The sequence below is a fragment of the Sus scrofa genome, chromosome 15, assembly GCF_054392235.1.
Source record: "Sus scrofa isolate SSC_HxYL_T2T_F1_AM1 chromosome 15, Sscrofa_HxYL_maternal_Yorkshire_Landrace_v2.0, whole genome shotgun sequence".
In the NCBI taxonomy this organism is placed as follows: Eukaryota; Metazoa; Chordata; class Mammalia; order Artiodactyla; family Suidae; genus Sus; species Sus scrofa.
In genome coordinates this window covers 110,099,272-110,119,307 of record NC_139397.1, presented here as the reverse complement: position 1 = coordinate 110,119,307, position 20,036 = coordinate 110,099,272, and the positions used below count along the sequence as shown (strand labels likewise).

Here is a 20,036-nt window from a genome sequence, read left to right as displayed (position 1 = left end):
AGAGTGGGTGGGAACGACCCGAGTAAAGTCCCAGAGACCAGAGACTCTTAACACTGACGCACAGGAAAGCCTCAAGTGGGAGGAGAAATGCAAATCCCCTACTGACGATGGCGTCAGCGGCTTGGTCCTGGGGACAGTGAAGGGTGATTCCGACTTTGGACTTGAGCACCGCCTGGGACCCGGGCTGAGGGAGCAGGTAAGGAGGCAGACCACACCTTCGCGTTGCTGCTCCGGAGGAGCGCGGGCCAGGAAACGCTTATGCAGGACGCTGCGGAGGCTCTGCGGTTCCCTGGCTATGTTGACAAGTTAACTTCACGTTAACCTAGCTGAGGATGGGTAGTTTAAAAAGAAGCGAACGACTCCATGATTCAAAGGTGCACTCCGGCGCGGGTCTCCCGGTGAGACTGGGCGCTCTGCCCCCGGGATCTGAACCCCTGGGTAGGTGGGTGCGTTGTGGCCGATGCGGAGTGAGCCCTCGTGAAGTGCTGGAAGAGGGGAGGGGGTGCCTCACTTTCTTTGCCAGCTTTTGTGAGCTATAATGCGTGACATTAGATTGCAAGCCTGTTTCAGCAAAAAGCCCGCAGCTGAGGTAGCTAGTGATTGAAGATTTGATGAGAACAGTGATGTTTTAAGGCATGTCATCTTTGCAAGCTGCGGGTCACAGAACCAAGGGGGTACCATTAGCTCCCAGGTGGTGGGACAAAGTGACCCTTTATAGGGATCTTTTAGGGCCAGGCATTACAAGAGAATAGGCAGGCACTCAGTTTGCAAAAGAAATGCTCCATAGTTATCTTAGGGTGTGAGAATTAGATGTTTTTAGATATTTTAAAAGCATTTCTAGATACTGCAACAGAGAAGAATGTCCTAAGACTATAATCCTTTCCCTTTTCATCCTTAAGTTCAGCTCTCTGGAAGGTGGCTTCAGGTCTTAGAGTGATCTATCTAACGTTAGGATGGGTTCAGTCCAGTTAATTCTTAGAAAACAGATTTTCATCCAAATCATAGCAAGGATTTAACAGTAGTAGCAACTACAATTGTTATTTTCAGCCCATGTTCTGGTCATTAACTAGAATAAATTGATAGGGACAGAGCAGGATGATGGCAATAGCAGTATGGGAACAAATGTTTCAGTTTTGCATGGAATGTGTTTACACCCATCTGGAAAGAACCAGGAGACCTCAGGTCCATACTTAGGATCTGTGTGTCTTAAGCTAGGGTCATTAGCCTACTTGTCCCTCAGATTTTTTTCATTTCAAAGCTGGGTAATACTATCCACCTGTGCTATTCACAACATCAGGTGTGCCTGTCATTCTTCTCTTAACAAGCATTTGTTGAGCACCTACAATACACCCAGGACTATATGTGTAAATACAAAGTGATAGGAAAGTAAAACAATTATTTTTCCAGTTGCTTTCTTTTAGCAAAACATTGGCAATAACTTTCTTCTATACATTTAGTTCAGAGAAAAGATGCCCCCAAGTGGTTCCATATGAAACCTGAAATATATATTTGAAATATATGAAATGTATCATCATGATGGTCTTTCCGTAGGCAAAAGGCAACCTGTGAGATAGGTTGAAATACTGTGGTGATTATTCACATAACAGTTTTTTTTTCCCTTTGATTTAGAATTACTGACAAAACAATAAAAAAATTTGACTTTGGAAAAAGTAAAATATTATAACTTCAAGGAGACATCATATTGGAGTTCCCATTGTGGCTTAGCAGGTTAAGAACCTGGCATAGTATCACTGAGGATGCAGGTTTGACCCGTGACCTCACTCAGTGGGTTAAGGATCTGGCATTACCTCAAGCTGTGGTGTAGTTCACAGATGCAGCTTGGATCTGGTGTTGCTGTGGTTGTGACATAGGCTCCAGCTGCATTCCGTTTAGACCCCTAGCCTGGGAACTTCCATATGCCGTAGATGTGGCCCTAAAAAAATAAAAAGAAAAAAAGAGGAGACATCATATTAATTTCCCTGAGTTAAGAAATATGTCTTAAAGCTTCTAAATTGGCCAGAGTGGGGTTATGATGGGAAAACACATACTTCTGTTTTATGACAGGCTGCCAACTATGCGTCAAGTGTGGTTTCTTCTTAAGTATCTTGAGGCTTTAACCATTGTCAGGTACACATCAGAGACTAATTTAAAAAGTAGACTTTAAAACCTTTGCCAAGCCAAAATGGGTCATCACAGAGAGAAATAAAAATATTTAGTTGTTCAGAGGTATTTTGAACCAGAAGAATTAGAGCCACAAAAGTGCATACATACATACTCTTCATAAAGGTATGACTGAATTAGATTGGAAGTCTAGGAACATAAGGCTGATGCTAGAAGCCAGGCATATCTGAAATAAAGAAAAAAGGCTTGGGCCATTTTATATAAAAGAAGGTTTTATTGGGTATTCCTGATATATAAAGCCTTAAGAGGGTCTTAGAATATATAGCTGAGTATGTTATTTGCCTTCAGGTTGCTCAAAGTCTAATAATGTAGAGGGAGGAGGGAGCAAGGGATAGGGAAGGAGCTTGTTGAGAATACAAATCTGTGTAGAAAGATGGGAGTCGGGTGGGGTGAGGGGCGGCAGGGGAGTGAAAGCTTTCTGGAGAAGGTGAAACAGGAGTTTCTGTTAGAACAAAGAAAGACATGGTTTGGGGGCAGAGAAAGAGTCCTGTTTCCTTCATTGAGGATGATTTAGGAAAAAGTTGAGAACTGCATTCATTATCTTTGTATTGAAAACATTTTCTCTTTTCTCCTTTCTTTAACTGGGTGATTATAAAATAAGAAACATTTTTTTTTTCTCAACATTGTCTTTGCCTGAAATCCAAGAAAAATGAAAACATGTACATAGTTATTAACTGATATTATTTATTTATTTATTTATTTATTTATTTTGCTTTTTAGGGTTGCACCTGCGGCATATGGAGTTTCCCAGTCTACGGGTCAAATTGGAGCTATAGCTGCCGGCCTACACCACAGCTTGTGGCAATGCCAGATCCTTAACCCACTGAGCAAGGCCAGGGATCGAACCCGCAACCTCTTGGTGCCTAGTCTGATTTGTTTCCACTGTGCCTCGACGGGAACTCCGACTAACATTATTTTTAAACCCTCATTTTCCTTTTCTTTTATAGCATGTCTCAGTGGAATCAAGTCCAACAGTTAGAAATAAAATTTTTGGAGCAAGTTGATCAATTCTATGATGACAACTTTCCTATGGAAATTCGACATCTGTTGGCCCAGTGGATTGAAAATCAAGATTGGTAGGATCAAATATTATTGTATTTTTCTAGAGGTTGATGCAAAAATGCTTTATGCTATATCTGCATGGATTTATTCTGTGGTCCACTTTTGACTTAGTTGATACATTCTTTTCAGGTAAAGAACTTTCTTCAAGGATTTAGAAAGCTTTCTCAAAGGAGGAGACTCATTGTCCTTTCTGGTTTCACCCATTGTAGATGAAAACTTAATGGTTCAAGTGTTTTATTTTTATAAGCGAAACCCTAACAATTTTCTAAGTATTAAAAAAAAAATTCCAAAAAGCCAAGAAGTAAATCTATTGTTTAATTCTCTATCATGGACTTGAGATATATATATATATATATATATCAAAAAGACTATATATGTATATATATATATATATATATAGTCTATATATAGTCTTTTTAGGGTTGTACCTGCAACATATAGAAGTTCCTAGGCTAGAGGTTGAATTGGACTGCAGCTGCTGGCCTACACCACAGCCACAGCAACTCAGGATCTGTGCCATGTCTGTGAGCTACATCACAGCTCAAAGTAACACCGGATCCTTAACCCACTGAGCAGGGCCAGGGGTCGAACCTGTATCCTCATGGATGCTAGTTGGGTTCATTATCACTGAGCCACAACTGGACATTCCTTAGTATGTTTTACGAACTTTTTTTAAAGCTCTGTTCACCTTGTATAATTAAAAAATATTTTTGCTTTGAACAGTCATCTTAACTCTTGATAAAATACATGTAACATAAAAGTTACCGTTTTAACCATTTGTAGGTGTACAGTTTAGTGGCATGAAGTATATATTCACCTTGTTATGCATCCATCACCACCATCCATCTTCAGAACTTTTTTACCTTCCCAAATCGAAACTGTTCACTTATTAAATAATAACCCCCTCCTCTCTCCACCCTAACCCCTGGTAATCACCATGCTTCTCTCTCTCTCTTTGAATCTAACTAGTCTAGGTACTTTACATAAGTGTAATCACACAATATTTATTATTTTGTGGCTGACATTTTACTTAGCAAATTTTTTCAAGGTTCTTTCATGTAGCATGTGTCAGAAATTCCTTTTTAAGGCTGAACATATTGTATTTATATACTATGTTTTATTTATTCATTCATCCTTCAGTGAAATTTGAGTTGTTTCCACCTTTTGGCAATTGTGAATAAAGCTGATATATAAATGTTGATGTGCAGATATCTTCTCAAGTGCCTGCTTTCAATTCTTTTGAGTATCTATGCAGAAGAGGAAATGCGTGTAATTTTATGTTTACAGTTTGAGGAATCTCCATTCTGTTTTACAGAGTGGCTGTACCATTTTCAATTCCCACCAGCAATATACAAGGGTCTCAATTTTTCATCCTCACCAAAACTTGCTATTTTGTGTTTTTGATAATAGTCACCCTAATAGATGTGAAATGGTATCTCCTGTTTTGATTTTCATTTCCCTAGTGGTTAGTGATCTTGAGTATACTTTCATGTGTACAGTTTAATTTGAAAAACACCTTTAAATTCTTATCACTGTGGAATATATTTATAACTTTAAAATAGTTATGGTAAAAAAAAAAAAGGCATCTTACTAAGTTGTTTCCTGTTGTGTAAAAACACTTTTTTTTTTTAGGGAGGCAGCTTCTAACAATGAAACCATGGCAACAATTCTTCTTCAGAACTTGTTAATACAACTGGATGAACAGTTAGGTCGAGTTTCCAAAGAAAAAAACCTGCTTTTGATACACAATCTAAAAAGAATTAGGAAAGTCCTTCAGGTGAGAATGCATTCTACTTTTTCAAAATATTTGGATTTATGAGTCTTTAATTCAGTTAAAAAAAAGTCAAATATGTAGCCTTATCTTGTTTTTCCAACCAGATTTAAGAGGGAAAAAAATCCCAATTCTTACTGTTTTAAATTTTGTGTTCAATTTTATTTTATTACCCAATGCTTGTTTTTCACAAACTTTTGAATCTAAAATACAGTACAAGTGGGAGGGTATGTGATTTGTATGTGACTAGTTATGATGGAATTTGAGAATGTGGGAACAGGGATCTGAAAGATGCTGGTTTCACAGCTATTCCTCCATCTTCCCTTGCCTTTGTCCCTTGTGTAACAATTTAGAGTTGATTTATTCTTATTCATAAATGGAGTATTATATATATATATATATATATAGTATGTATCCTCGCAGATTTGGTTCAAACTTCACCTGCTTCAAAAGCGTTCTTTGGTGCCCTGTAGCCTCCTATTCTAACAGTTTACCCAGGGAAAGCCCTTTTCTCTGTGTTCCCACAGCACCTGCAACAAATCTGTACTATGCCACTTAGTATGTTCTACATTAGTCTTTTTTTTCTATGTTTGTCTTCTCCCACAAACAATGGGCTACTTGAGGCAGGGGCTTTTGTATGCTGCTTTGAATTCCCTGTGCCCACTGCAAAGCTGGACCTCTGCTGGAGTGTAATATTCATTGATTAAAGAGATGAATGAATGAAGTGAGTGAAACAGGGATTTAAAGAATTAAGAGCAGGCTAATCCTGACCTAAACACAGAGATGCTAATGAAACAAACTCTAAACATGGACAGCTCTAATATTTACTGAGTTCTTATACAACATATTAGAGAACATGAAATATCCATGTGCCATTTCTTAGTGAGGCGTCTTTTTATTTTATTTTATTTTTTGTCTTTTTGCCATTTCTTGGACCACGACATATGGAGGTTCCCAGGCTAGGGGTCGAGTCGGAGCTGTAGCCGCCGGCCTACACCAGAGCCACAACAACGCGGGATCTGAGCCACATCTGCAACCTACACCATAACTCACAGCAATGCTGAATCATTAACCCATTGAGCAAGGCCAGGGATTGAACCCACAACCTCATGGTTCCTAGTCGGATTCGCTAACCACTGAGCCACGACGGGAACTCCTCTTAGTGAGGCATCTTTAGAATCTCAAACTTATAATTAATACATTTTTAGAAAATTTTACCTAGGCTATCGTAGAAATACGCTTGATATTACTAACATTTGTGAGAGGGACATATATATTAATTGTTTCATTGTTGTTTGGCTTTCAATTACCCATTTTTGCCCTTGATATCCCCTATAAATTTGCAAGACACTTGGCTGCTGTAGGAAATGAATTTGTTGCCAATGAAACATAATTTTTCACGGAGTAAAGCAAACTATCTCTTTCAGAGATAAGACATTTGACTTTGGCTTCATTAGCTAGTGCTCTAATCAATAAACCTAAAACAGGAGTTGGCCTATTGCTACCCACAAGTCAAATGTGGTCGCTGCCTATTTTTGTACAATTCATAACTAAGAATGGTTTTTTACATTTTTATTTTTTATTTTTAAATTTTTTGTTAAAATATAGCTGATTTATAATCTTGTGTCAATTTCTGCTGTACTGCAAAGTGACGCAATCATTCATACACGCACACTCACATATATATACACTCTTTTTTCTCATGTTCCATCAGGTTCTGTTCCAAGAGATTGGATATGGTTCCCTGTGCTATACAGTAAGCAATGAGGTCCTAATGCATAGCACAGGTTTTTTACAATTTTAAATGGTTGAAAAAGAAGATGAGTTCCTGCTGTGGTCCAGTGGATTAAGAACATGGCTGCAGCAGCTTGGGTTGCTATGGATATGCAGGTTTGATTCCCAGCTTGGCACAGTGGGTTAGAAGATGCCACATTGTCGCAGCGATAGTGTAGGTTTATAGCTAAGGCTTGGATTTGATCCCTGGCCTGAGAACTTCCATATGCCATTGGTGTGGCCATAAAAACTTTTTTTTAAAGGAATAAAAGTAAAATAAAAGTTTGTGTTGTGAAAATTATAGGAAATTCATGAGTTCCCGTCATGGTTCAGTGGTTAACAAATCCAACTAGGAACCATGAGGTTGCAGGTTTGATCCCTGGCTTTGCTCAGTGGGTTAAGGATCTGGCATTGCCGTGAGCTGTGGCATAGGTTGCAGATGCAGCTCGGAACCCGCGTTGCTGTGGCTCTGGTGTAGGCCGGTGGCTACAGCTCTAATTTGACCCCTAGCCTGGGAATCTCCATATGCCGCGGGAGTGGCCCAAGAAATGGCAAAAAAAAAAAAAAAAAAAAAAAAAAATTATAGGAAATTCAAATTTCTTTATTTCGTTGGAATGTAGCTTGCTCTGTCAGTTATATATCGACTCTGGCTGTCTTCACACTGCAGTCGTACAGTTGAGTAGATGTGACAGAGACCGTGTAGACTCAAAGCCTAAATAAAAATGTGGTGTGTTTGTGTGTGTGTGTGTGTGTGTATCAAGCATATTTATCTGGCCCTTTATAGGACAATTAACCTAGAAGCAAAGGTCCTCCAGATTTTTGCTAGGGGAACTTGGATGGGTAAAAATGTGTGATGCTTTGGCTTTTGGAAATTCTGATTCTCAAAATGTGGCCTTGGGAAATTTGCTTAATTTTTCTATATTTCTGTTATCTTTTCATATAATTGAGGATGGTTATTATTTACCTTCTGGGATTATAAGAAAGACTGAAGATTTTATTCTGGCAAAAAAATAGGCTTTCAAGAAGAGGATCTTGTTGATAGGGAAAATAGCAGGATCTTCTTAGTGTGAATTCAGGGTAAGTGTCCAACCCATCACTTTTCTGAGTGAGGATAAAACTGTAAGGGAGTCAAGAATTTGCAGTAGTCCCCAGTCATATTTCAGCTCAAGCACAAACGTCCTGCTTATGTCATCTGCTTCCCAGCATCTTGTCTCCGTTGACCTCTTCCCATAAACTGCCCTAAGCTTCTCAACATTCCCGCCCCAGGAAAATAGATCTACTGTTTGTTCCTGAGCACATCAATCCCACTCTTGAAAAACTCTGAGCCTTTTGTCCATTATAGCCTCATGGCCGGGAATGCACTGCCAGCCCTCTTCCTCCAGCCCAGCTCCTGTTCATCCCTAGAGGACCTGTGGAGGTCCCAGGGCAGCAAGGAAACCTTGACCTGTTCTTTATAGCCCTTACTTTCATTCCTCATGGAACAAAGGTTGCAAGATAACCAGCATCTCCTCTGTGCTGGATGTAGAAGCAGGTCATAAGCTCTTTTTCTTTTTTCAGCTTTTAAAATTGATGTATAGTGGATTTACAGTGTTGTTAGTTTCAGATGTACAGCAAACTGATTCAGTTATCCATGCCTATATATCTATTTTTTTCAGATTCTTTTTGCTTATAGGTTATTAGAAAATACTGAGTAGAGTCTGTGTTCTATAAGGTCCCAAGCTCTTTGAAGGTAAAAGTCTGAGCTCCCTTGGTGACCTCCTGCTTCCCTCCATACCCAGCATGATTCTACTACAAACTAGAAACTCCAAAAATCAGTTTGATTGGTTAAGATATTTTGAATGGACAAAAACCCTTGCTCTTTCCTTTGATTTATAAACTACATTTATTGTATTATAGTAATTTAGACCACAGTAGAAAATAGTAGTAAAGAATATCATCAATTATGGTTACAAGCCTTTTTGATAAAACAAGATCCTGCTTCCCCCAAAAGGAAAAAACAAAATACAAAAAAAACCCCTCCTGTCAAAGAGAATATTGACGCTGTGCTTACCCAGTTTGAACATATTTATCCTCTAGGATTTTAAATATAACCCATTTTAACTATTATAGCAAAAAAGAGCAAACAACACCAAGATAACTAAGCAAGTATAAGGTAAATTTATTTTAGCTCTTGACAGAGCAACTGAGGTCTCCAGTGTCAATATTTTAATTTACTATTTATACCCCACTTACTTCTAATAAGAATTTGGAATGGCTTGCTATAAAAGACAAACAAAACTATCAAATCAAAAGTAGGAGTTTCCGTCACGGCTCAATGGTTAACGAATCCAACTAGGAACCATGAGGTTTCGGGTTTGATCCCTGGCCTCATTCAGTGGGTTAAGAATCAGGTGTTGCCATGAGTTGTGGTATAGGTCGCAGATGCGGCTTGGATCCTGCATTGCTGTGGCTCTGGCGTAGGCCAGTGGCTACAGCTCCAATTAGACTCCTAGCCTGGGAGCCTCCATACGCCAAGGGTGTGGCCCTAGAAAAGACAGAAACAAAACAAAACAAAAAAGCAAAAGTAAAGGCAGTCCCTGAGGTGGAAGTGGTGAACACTGACATCCAGCTTGCCTTGGTCCTTTGAAGGTTAGTCAGCCTCAGGTCAAGGCTAGGAGCTGGGACTGTATTGGGTTGAATTCTGGCTCTGTGACTTGTGTGCTGCATGGCCCAAGGCAAGATGCTTACACTCTCTGGCCTCAGTTTCCTCAGCAGTGTGAGCGGAATCTTACTGGTACCTAACCCATAGGGATGTTAGGAACATTTAAAAAAAAAAGGTTTTGAAGCGTGTAGTGAGGACTATGTTATTATTTGCTAAAAATAAATTTCTGTTCCAGGTATTTCAAGAATGTTTCACTCTGTTCTTAAGGCTTAAAAAACAAAACAACAACAACAAAAAAAAAACAATAGACTTTATTTTCTTAGAGCAATTTTAAGTTTACAGAAAAATTGAGCAGAAGGTACAGAAAGTTTTCATATATTCCCTCTTCACCTGCCTCTCTCCAGTTTCCCCTGTTATTCTCTTACATGGGTTTTGTGCATTTGTTTCAGCTGATGAACCTTTTGTGGTGCATTATTATTAACTTAAAAGTCCAAGGTTGCATCTTTCTGTTGTATGATTCTGTAGGTTTTAACAAATGCATGATGTCATGTATCCACCATTTCAGTTTTGCTGCTCCCCAAATCTCCTCTGTTCCATCAGTTCACTTGTCCCTCCCTCCCTGCAAGCTCCTGGCAACCACCAATCTTTTTACTCTTTCTATAGTTTTACTCTTTCCAGAATGTCATAGAGTTGAAGTCATACAATGTGTAGACTTTTCAGACTGGCTTTCCTCACTTAGTAATATGCTTTTAAGTTCCCACTGTGTCTTCTTGTAGTGTGATTGCTCTTTTTTTTTTTTTTTTTTATCACCTAATGCTATTCTCTTGGATGGGGTACTACAATTTATCCATTTTTGGCAATTACAAATTAAGCTGATATTAGCGTTTGCCTGCAAATTTTTGTGTGGGCATGAGTTTTCAACCCATTTGGGTAAATACCTCAGAACTTGATTGCTGGATCTTTATTCTTGGATTTTCTATTGAAAATCTTTTTTCCTTACTCACCTTCCTATCTGTGTCTTAGTCTGTTCTGACTGCAGTAAAAAATGCAATTGATTGGATGAATTTTAAATAAAAAATGTTTATTTTTCATAGTTCTGGATAGGAAGCCCAAGGTCAAGGCTCTGGTATATTCAGTGTCTGATTCAGCTTCCTGGCTAATAGATGGTTGTCTTTTCACTATAGTGTCACATGGTGGAAGTGGGGAGGAAGCTCTCTGGGTTCTCTTTTATATGAACACTAATACTTCTCGAGAGGGCTCTGCCCTTAAGACCTAAACTCTTTATCAGAGGCTCCACCTCCTAATACCATCACATTAGGGGTTAGGATTTCAACCTATGAATTTGGGGAGACACAAATATTCAGTCTCTAACCTTTCTCTTTCCCTTTCATATAGAGTGACTTTAAAAAAGAAAAATAGGGCATATTCATAATTTAAAAATTGCAGTAATATAAAAATATGCAAAGAAAATATGAAATAATCCAAAATACTGCCTAGATGTAACATATTAATATTTGATAGGCATCGTTCCAAACTTCTATATATATATATGCCAATAATAGGGCAGGCTGCTGTTGACATTTATGCTCAATTGTTATTAGTATCTTTATAGCCTCCTGTACCCCTCCACCCCTAACTCCACTCTGCTCTCTGCCGACCCACAGGAACCATTAATCCCAAAATTTACATTTATCAGTCTCTTCCTTTTTGTTAGTTTACCATACATATTAGCATCCTTAGAAAATATAGTATATATACTATATATAGTAATATAGAAATCACATTATTTATTCTTCACAACATTTTTTTCACTCAACATGCATGAGATTGATTCATGCATGTTGATGCGTATAGCAGTAATTCAATCGTTTTCATTAATACCTAGTATTCCATTGTGTGAATACATGATAGTTTATCCATTTTACTGTTATTGGGCACTTGGATTATTTCCAGTATTTTTTACTATTTCAAATAATGTTGATCTGAATATTCTTGTGTGTACCCCTTGGTGCACATATGCACGAAATTCTCTAGGATATAAACCTAGGAGTGAAATGCTGAATCATGGAGTATGTACATCTTTAAACATACTGGATAATGCCAAAATTGTTTCCCCAAATTGTTTTGTTGTTGTTTGTCTTTTGTCCTTTTTAGGGCTCCACCCACAGCATATGGAGGTTCCCAGGCTAGAGGTCGAATCGGAGCTATGCCGCCAGCCTACGCCAGAGCCACAGCAACATGGGATCCCAGCCATGTCTGCAACCTACACCACAGCTCATGGCAAAACTGGATTCTTAACCCACTGAGCGAGGCCAGGGACTGAACCCACACCTCAAGGTTCCTAGTCAGATTTGTTTCCGCTGCACTACAATGGGAACTCCTGTTTCCCAAAATTGTTACACAAGTTTCCACTCTCCCAGTAGAGTAAGAGTTCTGGCTCCACATCCTTGTCCATGCTTGTAATGGACATATATCATGTACCCCAGTCTGGTGCTGTCTACATCTTTTTTCCTTAGTTTGATTTTTTTGTTCCTTTTCTGATTTCTCTTTATTCAAGTGCTTGCTTTATTTCTAAACTTTTTTTTTCTTATGTGAGGTTAATTCTATACATTTTTAGAGGAACTTTTTATGTACTTTAATATGTAGTACTCTCATTGTTCATATCTAAATGTTCCATAAGTCCAGTTTAACTTCTATTTTTAGCTAGCTAAACTTAAAAAATTGTCCCTCCAAAAATACATAGAAATGCTAGATAAAATACAACATATTTTAAATGCATAAACTTATCACAAGTTGAGGAAAATTACAGAGCCAACATTTTTTTAAACTATAATACAGAACTGTGAATAGGAGCTAACATGGTAGTTGTCGTATATTCTTAGATTCTAGAAATGCAGGTCCTAAGCATGACATAAAAAGAAACTGCAGGACACCAGAGAGAAGGAAAAGATCCTAAAATTAGCAAGAGAGAACAAATACATTAACCTACACAGAAATGAGAGAAACGGAAAGCCAAATACAAAACAGTGAGAGCAGAGTGGAATAATCTCTTCATGGAGCTATAATACAATATCCATCAAATTAGAATTCTATACCCAGCTCAATTATTACGCAAAATTAAAAGTTCACTACAAAGATACACTCACAGAAGGAATTACTAAAGGAAATCAGACACAGATGTTCAGTGCACATGCTAAAATTTCTAAAGTACCACTCCAAAAAGTGAAAACAGAGTGCATAAGAGATTAAAAGTGCAAAATGAGATTATCAGGAAAAAAGTATCCCTTAAGTGGACAGAACTCAGCAGTTCTAAGACAAACCATAGTTCTTATAAGGATGTATCTAAAACATGAAATAGTAAACTGATAAGGTCAAAAGGGTGAGCTGGGCTGTCTTGTAAAGCAATTTGTGGGCCTTGGTCAGGAATCTGAGTCTTAGGCTGAATGTGATGGGAGGCCATTGTGAAGCATAAGCAGAGAAGTGACATGAACTGATTTCTGCTTTTCAGAGCTTATTCTGACTTTAAGTGAACCGTAGTTATCAATTGTAGTTATCTGGAAGGAATTGGAGACCTGTTAGAAAATCCCATTGATTTTTAAAAGCAACATACTGAAGTCAGTCTTTTTCTGTTACTGTGGACTTATCAACTCTCCTAAACTTCCAGAAGTTTTTGCTTTGTGTATTTTTTACTCTGTTGTGAGGAGCAAACAAGATAATATCAGTGAATTAAACTTTTTTAAAAACTCAATGTAAAATAGTCTTTTTGACCTTTCATTACTCTTTCATTTTGAAATTTTATTGTCTGGCTTTCCTTTTGTTACCATTTGCTAACAGGCAAATGAATCCATCTCTTCATTTTCATACTTTCTCTGTCTCTTTGTACTAAGTCTTTTGTAAATACATAACATCTTTTTAGTCAAATATTTAGTAAGTTCTTGTGTTCTCAGTCACATCTTAAGCACTAGGAATACAATTAGAGGAAGTCAAGAAGCTTATAGGCTACTGGGAATTTGGGGTTAATAGATGCAAACTATTGCTTTTGGAATGAATATGCAATGGGATCCAACTGTATAGCACTGGGAACTATGTCTGGTCACTTGTGATGAAGCATGATAATATGAGAAAAAAAGAATGTATACATGTATGTGTGACTGGGTCATCTTGCTGTGCAGTAGAAAATTGACAGAACATAGTAAATCAGCTATAATGGAAAAAATAAAAATCATTATTAAATAAGAATCTTATAGGCTAAAAAATTCGCACTACCTTTTATTTGGCTGTGCCCCAGGCACACAGAAGTTCCAAAGCCAGAGATCGAACTTGCACCATAGCTGCAGCATGAGCCACAGCAGTGACAATGGTGGATTCTTAATATGCTGCGCCACCAGGGAACTCCCTACATTTTTGTTTTTAATTTATAGGAATTTTTGTGTTTATTCCTCAAAAATCTAGTGTTGGGGAGGTAAGGGGAAACAGGCAACAGTAAACGTCTTAAAATAGAAAAAAAAAATCTCCATCAGTTAGAAGGCTGTGTTCGGGGTTTTGGTGTTAACTCTGTGGTTAGTAATCCCACCACCTACAGAGCATTTTTTACCCACCAGAGTAATGAGTCTATTAGTGAGAGTTTTAGACTCTGTGTGTGAGGGGGCGCTGGCAAGTGTAACCCACACCTCACATGCTCTATTCTCTGCACCCTGTGGCCTCTTTCTCTGAGGTGTTTGGGGTTGCCGAAACAAAAATATGTGTTGGAGCTGAGAGCTCCTCAAAAGTTGGGTTAACAGTGGTTCCTTCTGTCCCAGGTCTGTAAAAATCATATTGTTGGTTCTGAGTATTAGGTGAAGTGAAATTTTTTATGTGACAAGGTGGACATTTAGAATTTTTGTTTAGATGTTTCACATTTTTTGATGAGGGAGAAAAAAGTTGCTCTCACTACTGAGCGGCTCTGAATCTGCCAGATCTTATCCTCTAACTCATACTGCTTTCTCAGTTCACTCCTCTTCCTTCCCTTCTGTGCACCACACGCAAGAAAGGCAAAGAGGTGACCTCAGCCTCCAACTTGAACAGAACCTGGTATAGCAACTCTGTGCTAACTCTGAAAGAGCTGGATTGAGGGGTCTGTCTTTCCAATCATTGTCTGCACATGGGCAGTAGCTGTTTTGTCCATTTCAGTTATTTCCCCAAGTCCTCAGCACACACCGCAAGAATCTGTTGTCCTCTGAGATAATTCCTGATGCCCGTGTCACCATGCTTGTATTTCAAAGGCTCTGAGACCTGCATACTGTGCCATCTAAGATGAAATGTGAATTAGTTGTTGAGATTCTGTTTGCGGCGTAATCTGGGACAGCTGCCAGAAGGCAGATGGTGTGCATCACAGTCCCTGTCCTGTGCATAGGCACTGAACTGGCAATCCAGTGTGATGACCTCAAGATCCACCCCTGCAACTGAAACTTCATTCATGGATCATTTTCTGCATATTCCTCCAGGCCCTCATCTTATCCAACCTGCCTGTATTGCTCCCCTCCCCCCTTATTCAGTCTTCTCTTACTCTTTGTTACTTGAGTCTGTAAGGAGTTGGTCTTTCCCTCTTTATGCAATAATTACTTTGTGTATAGTGCGCATGTGTTTTTGCTTTTAAAAAACAAATGATAGTTTGGATTTCTTAAAGTAGGGCTCATATAATTTGCTTTGGGGTATATTAATTACCTCCTCCACAGATATTTGTTGATTGAATATTGGTTTCATCAAGTGGATTTTAACACCAGGCTTGTATTGATTGCTGAAAATACAAGGAGGAAAGGACATTGATGAAACTCTGATGTTCAAAGTGATGCAACCCAAAGAGAGACCAGAGTGCAAATAAATATTTATGATGCAGTGTGGTATGCACCATAGTATCTGCAGCCATAATTGACAGAGTTAGGAACATTTGAGCTGGTTCTAAGAGGATGATTCAGAGCTCTCTGAAGAGAAGAGGGGAGGAAAGACATTTATGTATAGAGGGAAAAGCAAGAGCAAGAATGTGATAGGGGAATCCCTAACCCACATGCAAACTAGGCACTTTAAGCATTAAAATGGGTTTTATGAGAACCTTGAGCAGTTTGGACTTTGGCAGTAGGGAGCAATCAAAAAATTTTAAGCCAAAGTGTGACGTGAATATGTGGTTTTTTGAAAACAAATATACAGAGCAAGCTTTCTCGCTGTAAAGACCCATCCCTTGTCTGCTCTAGACAAAAGAATATAGGAGAATTCTCCTAAGGCTGAAAGTTGTTTCTTTCCTCATTCTAATGTCTTCTCTCCCACTGCTCAAATCATCTAAATTTGGAGAACTGTGCCGGAAGTTGGATAAATTTAATTTTCCCTAACACAAAAACTAATGGTGTCCCAAAGAGGGGGGTGACCCCCTATGATGAAAAGTCAAGTCCAACTCTTGACTTTGGGAAATATGAAGCCCCTGAAGTTTATCTAGGAGCTGTCATGGAAATTCCAGACATAGAGATGAGGTCTTAATCTGCTGGCCTGACAGACAATAACAGAACAGAAGCTTGTAGAGGAGTTGTCAACCCCAGTGAGAGCAGCCACCACCCAGAAGAAAAGTAGATCATATCCCTTATTATGATGACTAACCTTGACATTGGGAACAAGGTTGGATAGACAGGCCAGTTGAGAACAAGGATAGAAAGGTATTCAGAGTCAAAGGTGATTTTTGCTATCCATGGCTTTCATTTGCTAGAAGTGTCATGGTGGCTTTGAGGAAAAAGCTGAGCAGATTTACCTTAAAATTAGGATAATTGTATTATTCTGCCCACAGTTTTTTAAAAAATTAGTTTCTTATTTTAGTTGTACTGTTTCATGGAGATGAAGACCCATAGGAAAGCCAGTGACACTGTTCTGAATCCAGTGACTTGGAAACTTTCCAAAGAAATACTTAAAACCAAGATTGTTTCTAAGACTCATTACCTTAGCAGTTGCCTCTTAAAACATTTTTGTATAAGTAAGTTTAATAAATGTTTATAAATGGGAGCAAAAATAAACAATTCCATTTGTAAACAAATTAGTCCATATAATCCAAGTCTCGTAGAAACCAATTTATGTTTAATATTGTGACTTGAGTGAGTAATGGTCAAGTTGCTATCTAAACTTAGTATATAATTAAGTTCAGACCTTTCATTGGTCCAAATCACTTTAAAGGCATCCAACGTAATTCATCAATGAAAAGTTCATTGTTTGGGGAACAAGCTGATTTTCTCACCAGTCAGAGCTTATATTAAGGCTTTCTCTAGAAATGACCTGGGGGACAAAAGAATTCCTCAGCTGACATCTAGCTCTCCACACTACTTCCTTTGAAACATGAAGATCCAAGCCGAGAACTTGGTACCTGGATTGATCATAGCTGGTCATCACCTCCTATTACCAGAATCCTCTGATTGCTGTCTTGGTTGAGAACACAGTGACATCACGCCTAACTGCTGAGTGGGCTCCTCAGTGTGCACGAGGTGCTAAAGTGGAACAGGTATTCTGGATCTATGTTGGTGCCTGAAAAATGAGGAGAACCTCCTATATGCATATGCAGTCAAGAACCTGCCTATTTTCTGTCCTTTAATCTGTGACCGCTGCCTCAGTAGAAAGATAGGGGAGTGAGAAAATAAGTACTACATCAAACGTTTAAAAAATAGTTAACTGCCTTTACTTACCAGGTTTTCCTAACTTACCTCATCTCTGTCAGGATTTATTTTGGGAAAAATTAATATCTCATTAATTCTCTATAGTTCACCCCACTATCAACTCACCATATCTCCTCCTCTAGATTCTTCTACTTCTTTCTCTGAAAATTAAAAAGTCTTCCCAGAGAAGGATGTAGAGATAGAGAGACAGAGACAGAGACTTCATGGTGATGGTGTGGAGTATAGCATGGCAGAGGTGCAAATGGAGACATGGAGACCTGTTTGGACATTATTGCAATACTTCAAAGGAAAGAAAATAAGATGCTGAGCTAGGCAGTGACGACCACTACAATGAGAAAAATGTGTTGGAATTGTGAGATAGTTTGGTAAAAGAATGGATACATAGTGAGTGAATAGATATGAAATATGTGAGAGCAGAGCGAGAAATAAAAGATGACAAAGTTTAGTTTGGATTATTACATGATGTTGATACATAATGAAGATTACATTTGGGGAAGGAAGTAGGATAACAAGATGTTTGATAAATTCTAAGGGAAGTGCAGTAGGACGTTAATGAGAAGTGACCAGAATTAATGTGTCTACATACTTACTTATCTCCCCTGCAAGGCTGTGAGCTCCTTGGCACATTCACCTTTGCATCCCCAGAGCTTAACACAGAGCCTAGCTCATAGTCAGGGCTTAGTGTCTTGTTTAATAAATGAAGAGTTTGGAGTTCCCGTCGTGGCGCAGTGGTTAACGAATCCGACTAGGAACCATGAGGTTGAGGGTTCGGTCCCTGCCCTTGCTCAGTGGGTTAACGATCCGGCGTTGCTGTGAGCTGTGGTGTAGGTTGCAGACGCGGCTCGGATCCTGCGTTGCTGTGCCTCTGGCGTAGGCCGGTGGCTACAGCTCCGATTCAACCCCTAGCCTGGGAACCTCCATATGCCGCGGGAGCGGCCCAAGAAATAGCAAAAACAACAACAAAAGACAAAAATAAATAAATAAATAAATAAATAAAGAGTTTAACTGACACTGAAAATGTGTCATTTTGTCGCCATGAGTATCCCTAACTAAATGGAGCAAATGTCTGGTCATTATTGCAGTTTAGCACCCATAAGCAAAATTTAGATGATAACATTTTCTTGCTGAAATCAGCAATTTCAAGGATAGAGGAATTAACTTTGGGAAGAAGTGTTTTTAAAGAGTATAGTGTATGTGAGAAAATTCAGGCTGGATAGAACCAGAAGCAGGAAGAGCTGAGAAACTCTTCCGAGGAAGGGAACACTAAGCATCCGGGACCTGGAGGGGATGAGCTAAGGAGAGGAAGGGCTGAAGTGGAAGGAAGCTAGAGACGGTTGTCGTAGGACTAGGCTTCACCTGGGGAAGGGGAGGGGATCTTTCTGAACCAATATCAGCTCTCCAGGAGCTGAGTCAAGTGCTGACTCTTTGGACTGCACATTCACAAAAGATTTTGAAGTTCCCTCACACAGTAAAACACTGTGCAATGACAAAGTGATTCTTAGAGATTTGCCTAGAAATTGTTTAGGAGGACCTCTGACATTCCTTTTCATTGTGCATTCTCCTTTCATGTTATTAAATCTTTCCATCAATGAATATGGTATGTCACTACACTTATTCAGGCTTTTTCTAGGTACTTTAGTACTATTTTTAAACCTTCCCTGTAAAGTTAGAGTATATCTTTCCCTAGATTTACCCTGAGATTTTTTTTTTTTTACATTTTATTGGTATTTTGAGTGGTTTCACTTTTCTATGTGATTATTGCTAGTCCGTAGAAATACTACTGATGGTTGAATACAGATATTCCTGAACTCTCTTATTGATTCTAACTTTGTACAAACTTTCTCTTGTTTTCTCTAGACAATTACATCATCTGCAAATAAGGAGAGGTTTAGTTATTCCTTTCTGAGATTAAGGCTTTGTTTCTTTCTCTTATCAGTTAAGAATTTCATTATAATATTGAAGTGAAACAGACAGCAGATGAAATGTTTTACTAAGATAAGCTTGTTTAGGTTTATTGTATTAAGGACATTTTCTTGTAATCCTGGTTTACAGACATTTTTAGAAGTCTTGATGAATATTATGTTTTATCAAATTATTTTTCTGCATCTCAGGATAATTATGTGCTTACCTCCTTTAATCCGTATTTAAGGTATATTACATAGCTTTTCTTCTACCACTGTTATATTTCTGAAATAAACTGTTTGGTTTTTATTTACTGCTAGATAATTTGCAAATATTTTGTATAGGATTTTGCATGTTTGCAAATAATATCCTTTTACATTTCATCTATCTTTTTTTTTTCCCCCTTTGGTCTTTTTGTCTTTTAGGGCCTGTGGCCTATGGAGGTTCCCAGGCTAAGGGGTCCAATTGGAACTGTAGCCGCCGGCCTACACCACAGCCACAGCAATGCAGGATCCAAGCCACATCTGCTACCTACACCACAGCTCACTGGCAACACCAGGGACCTTTAACCCACTGAGCAAGGCCAGGGAATGAACCTGCATCCTCATGAATGCTAATCAGGTTCGCTAAATGTTGCGCCACGATGGAAACTCCTATCTGGTTTTAATATCAATGTTTTCCTAACTTTATTGAATGAGTTGGAAGTGTTACCTCTTTTATTCTCTGAAGCAGAGATTACTCAATGGGATACAAAACCACAATCTAGTTTTCTCGTATATATATGTATATATTGGTTTTTTTGTTTGTTTTTTTATGTATATGTTGTTTAAATTGGATATACTTAATGCATACAATATGATGATTTGATATTCATGAACATAAGGAGAGGATTACTACAGTCAAGCTAATTAATGTTATCATCTCACATTGTTATTTTTATGTGTGGTAAGAGCACCTGAAATCTACTCTCTGAGTATTTCCATTGTTCAATACAGTATTTTTTTTAAACTTAGTAATGCTTAAA

General features: G+C 38.5%; 1 protein-coding gene across 9 annotated transcripts in view; it reads left to right on the top strand.

The window, feature by feature from the left end:
• Positions 1-20,036, top strand: part of STAT4 (signal transducer and activator of transcription 4) — a 133,059-nt gene that overhangs the window by 25,724 nt on the left and 87,299 nt on the right. For 8 of the 9 annotated variants that reach the window (XR_014828843.1, XR_014828845.1, XR_014828844.1 and 5 more), the window contains 2 exons: positions 3,129-3,257; positions 4,876-5,020. Coding sequence is in view for 6 of the 9 variants with exons in the window: in XM_084998318.1 (XP_084854444.1) it covers positions 3,130-3,257; positions 4,876-5,020 (273 nt within the window). In the remaining 3 variants the exon portion in view is untranslated. 9 annotated transcript variants of the gene reach the window in all.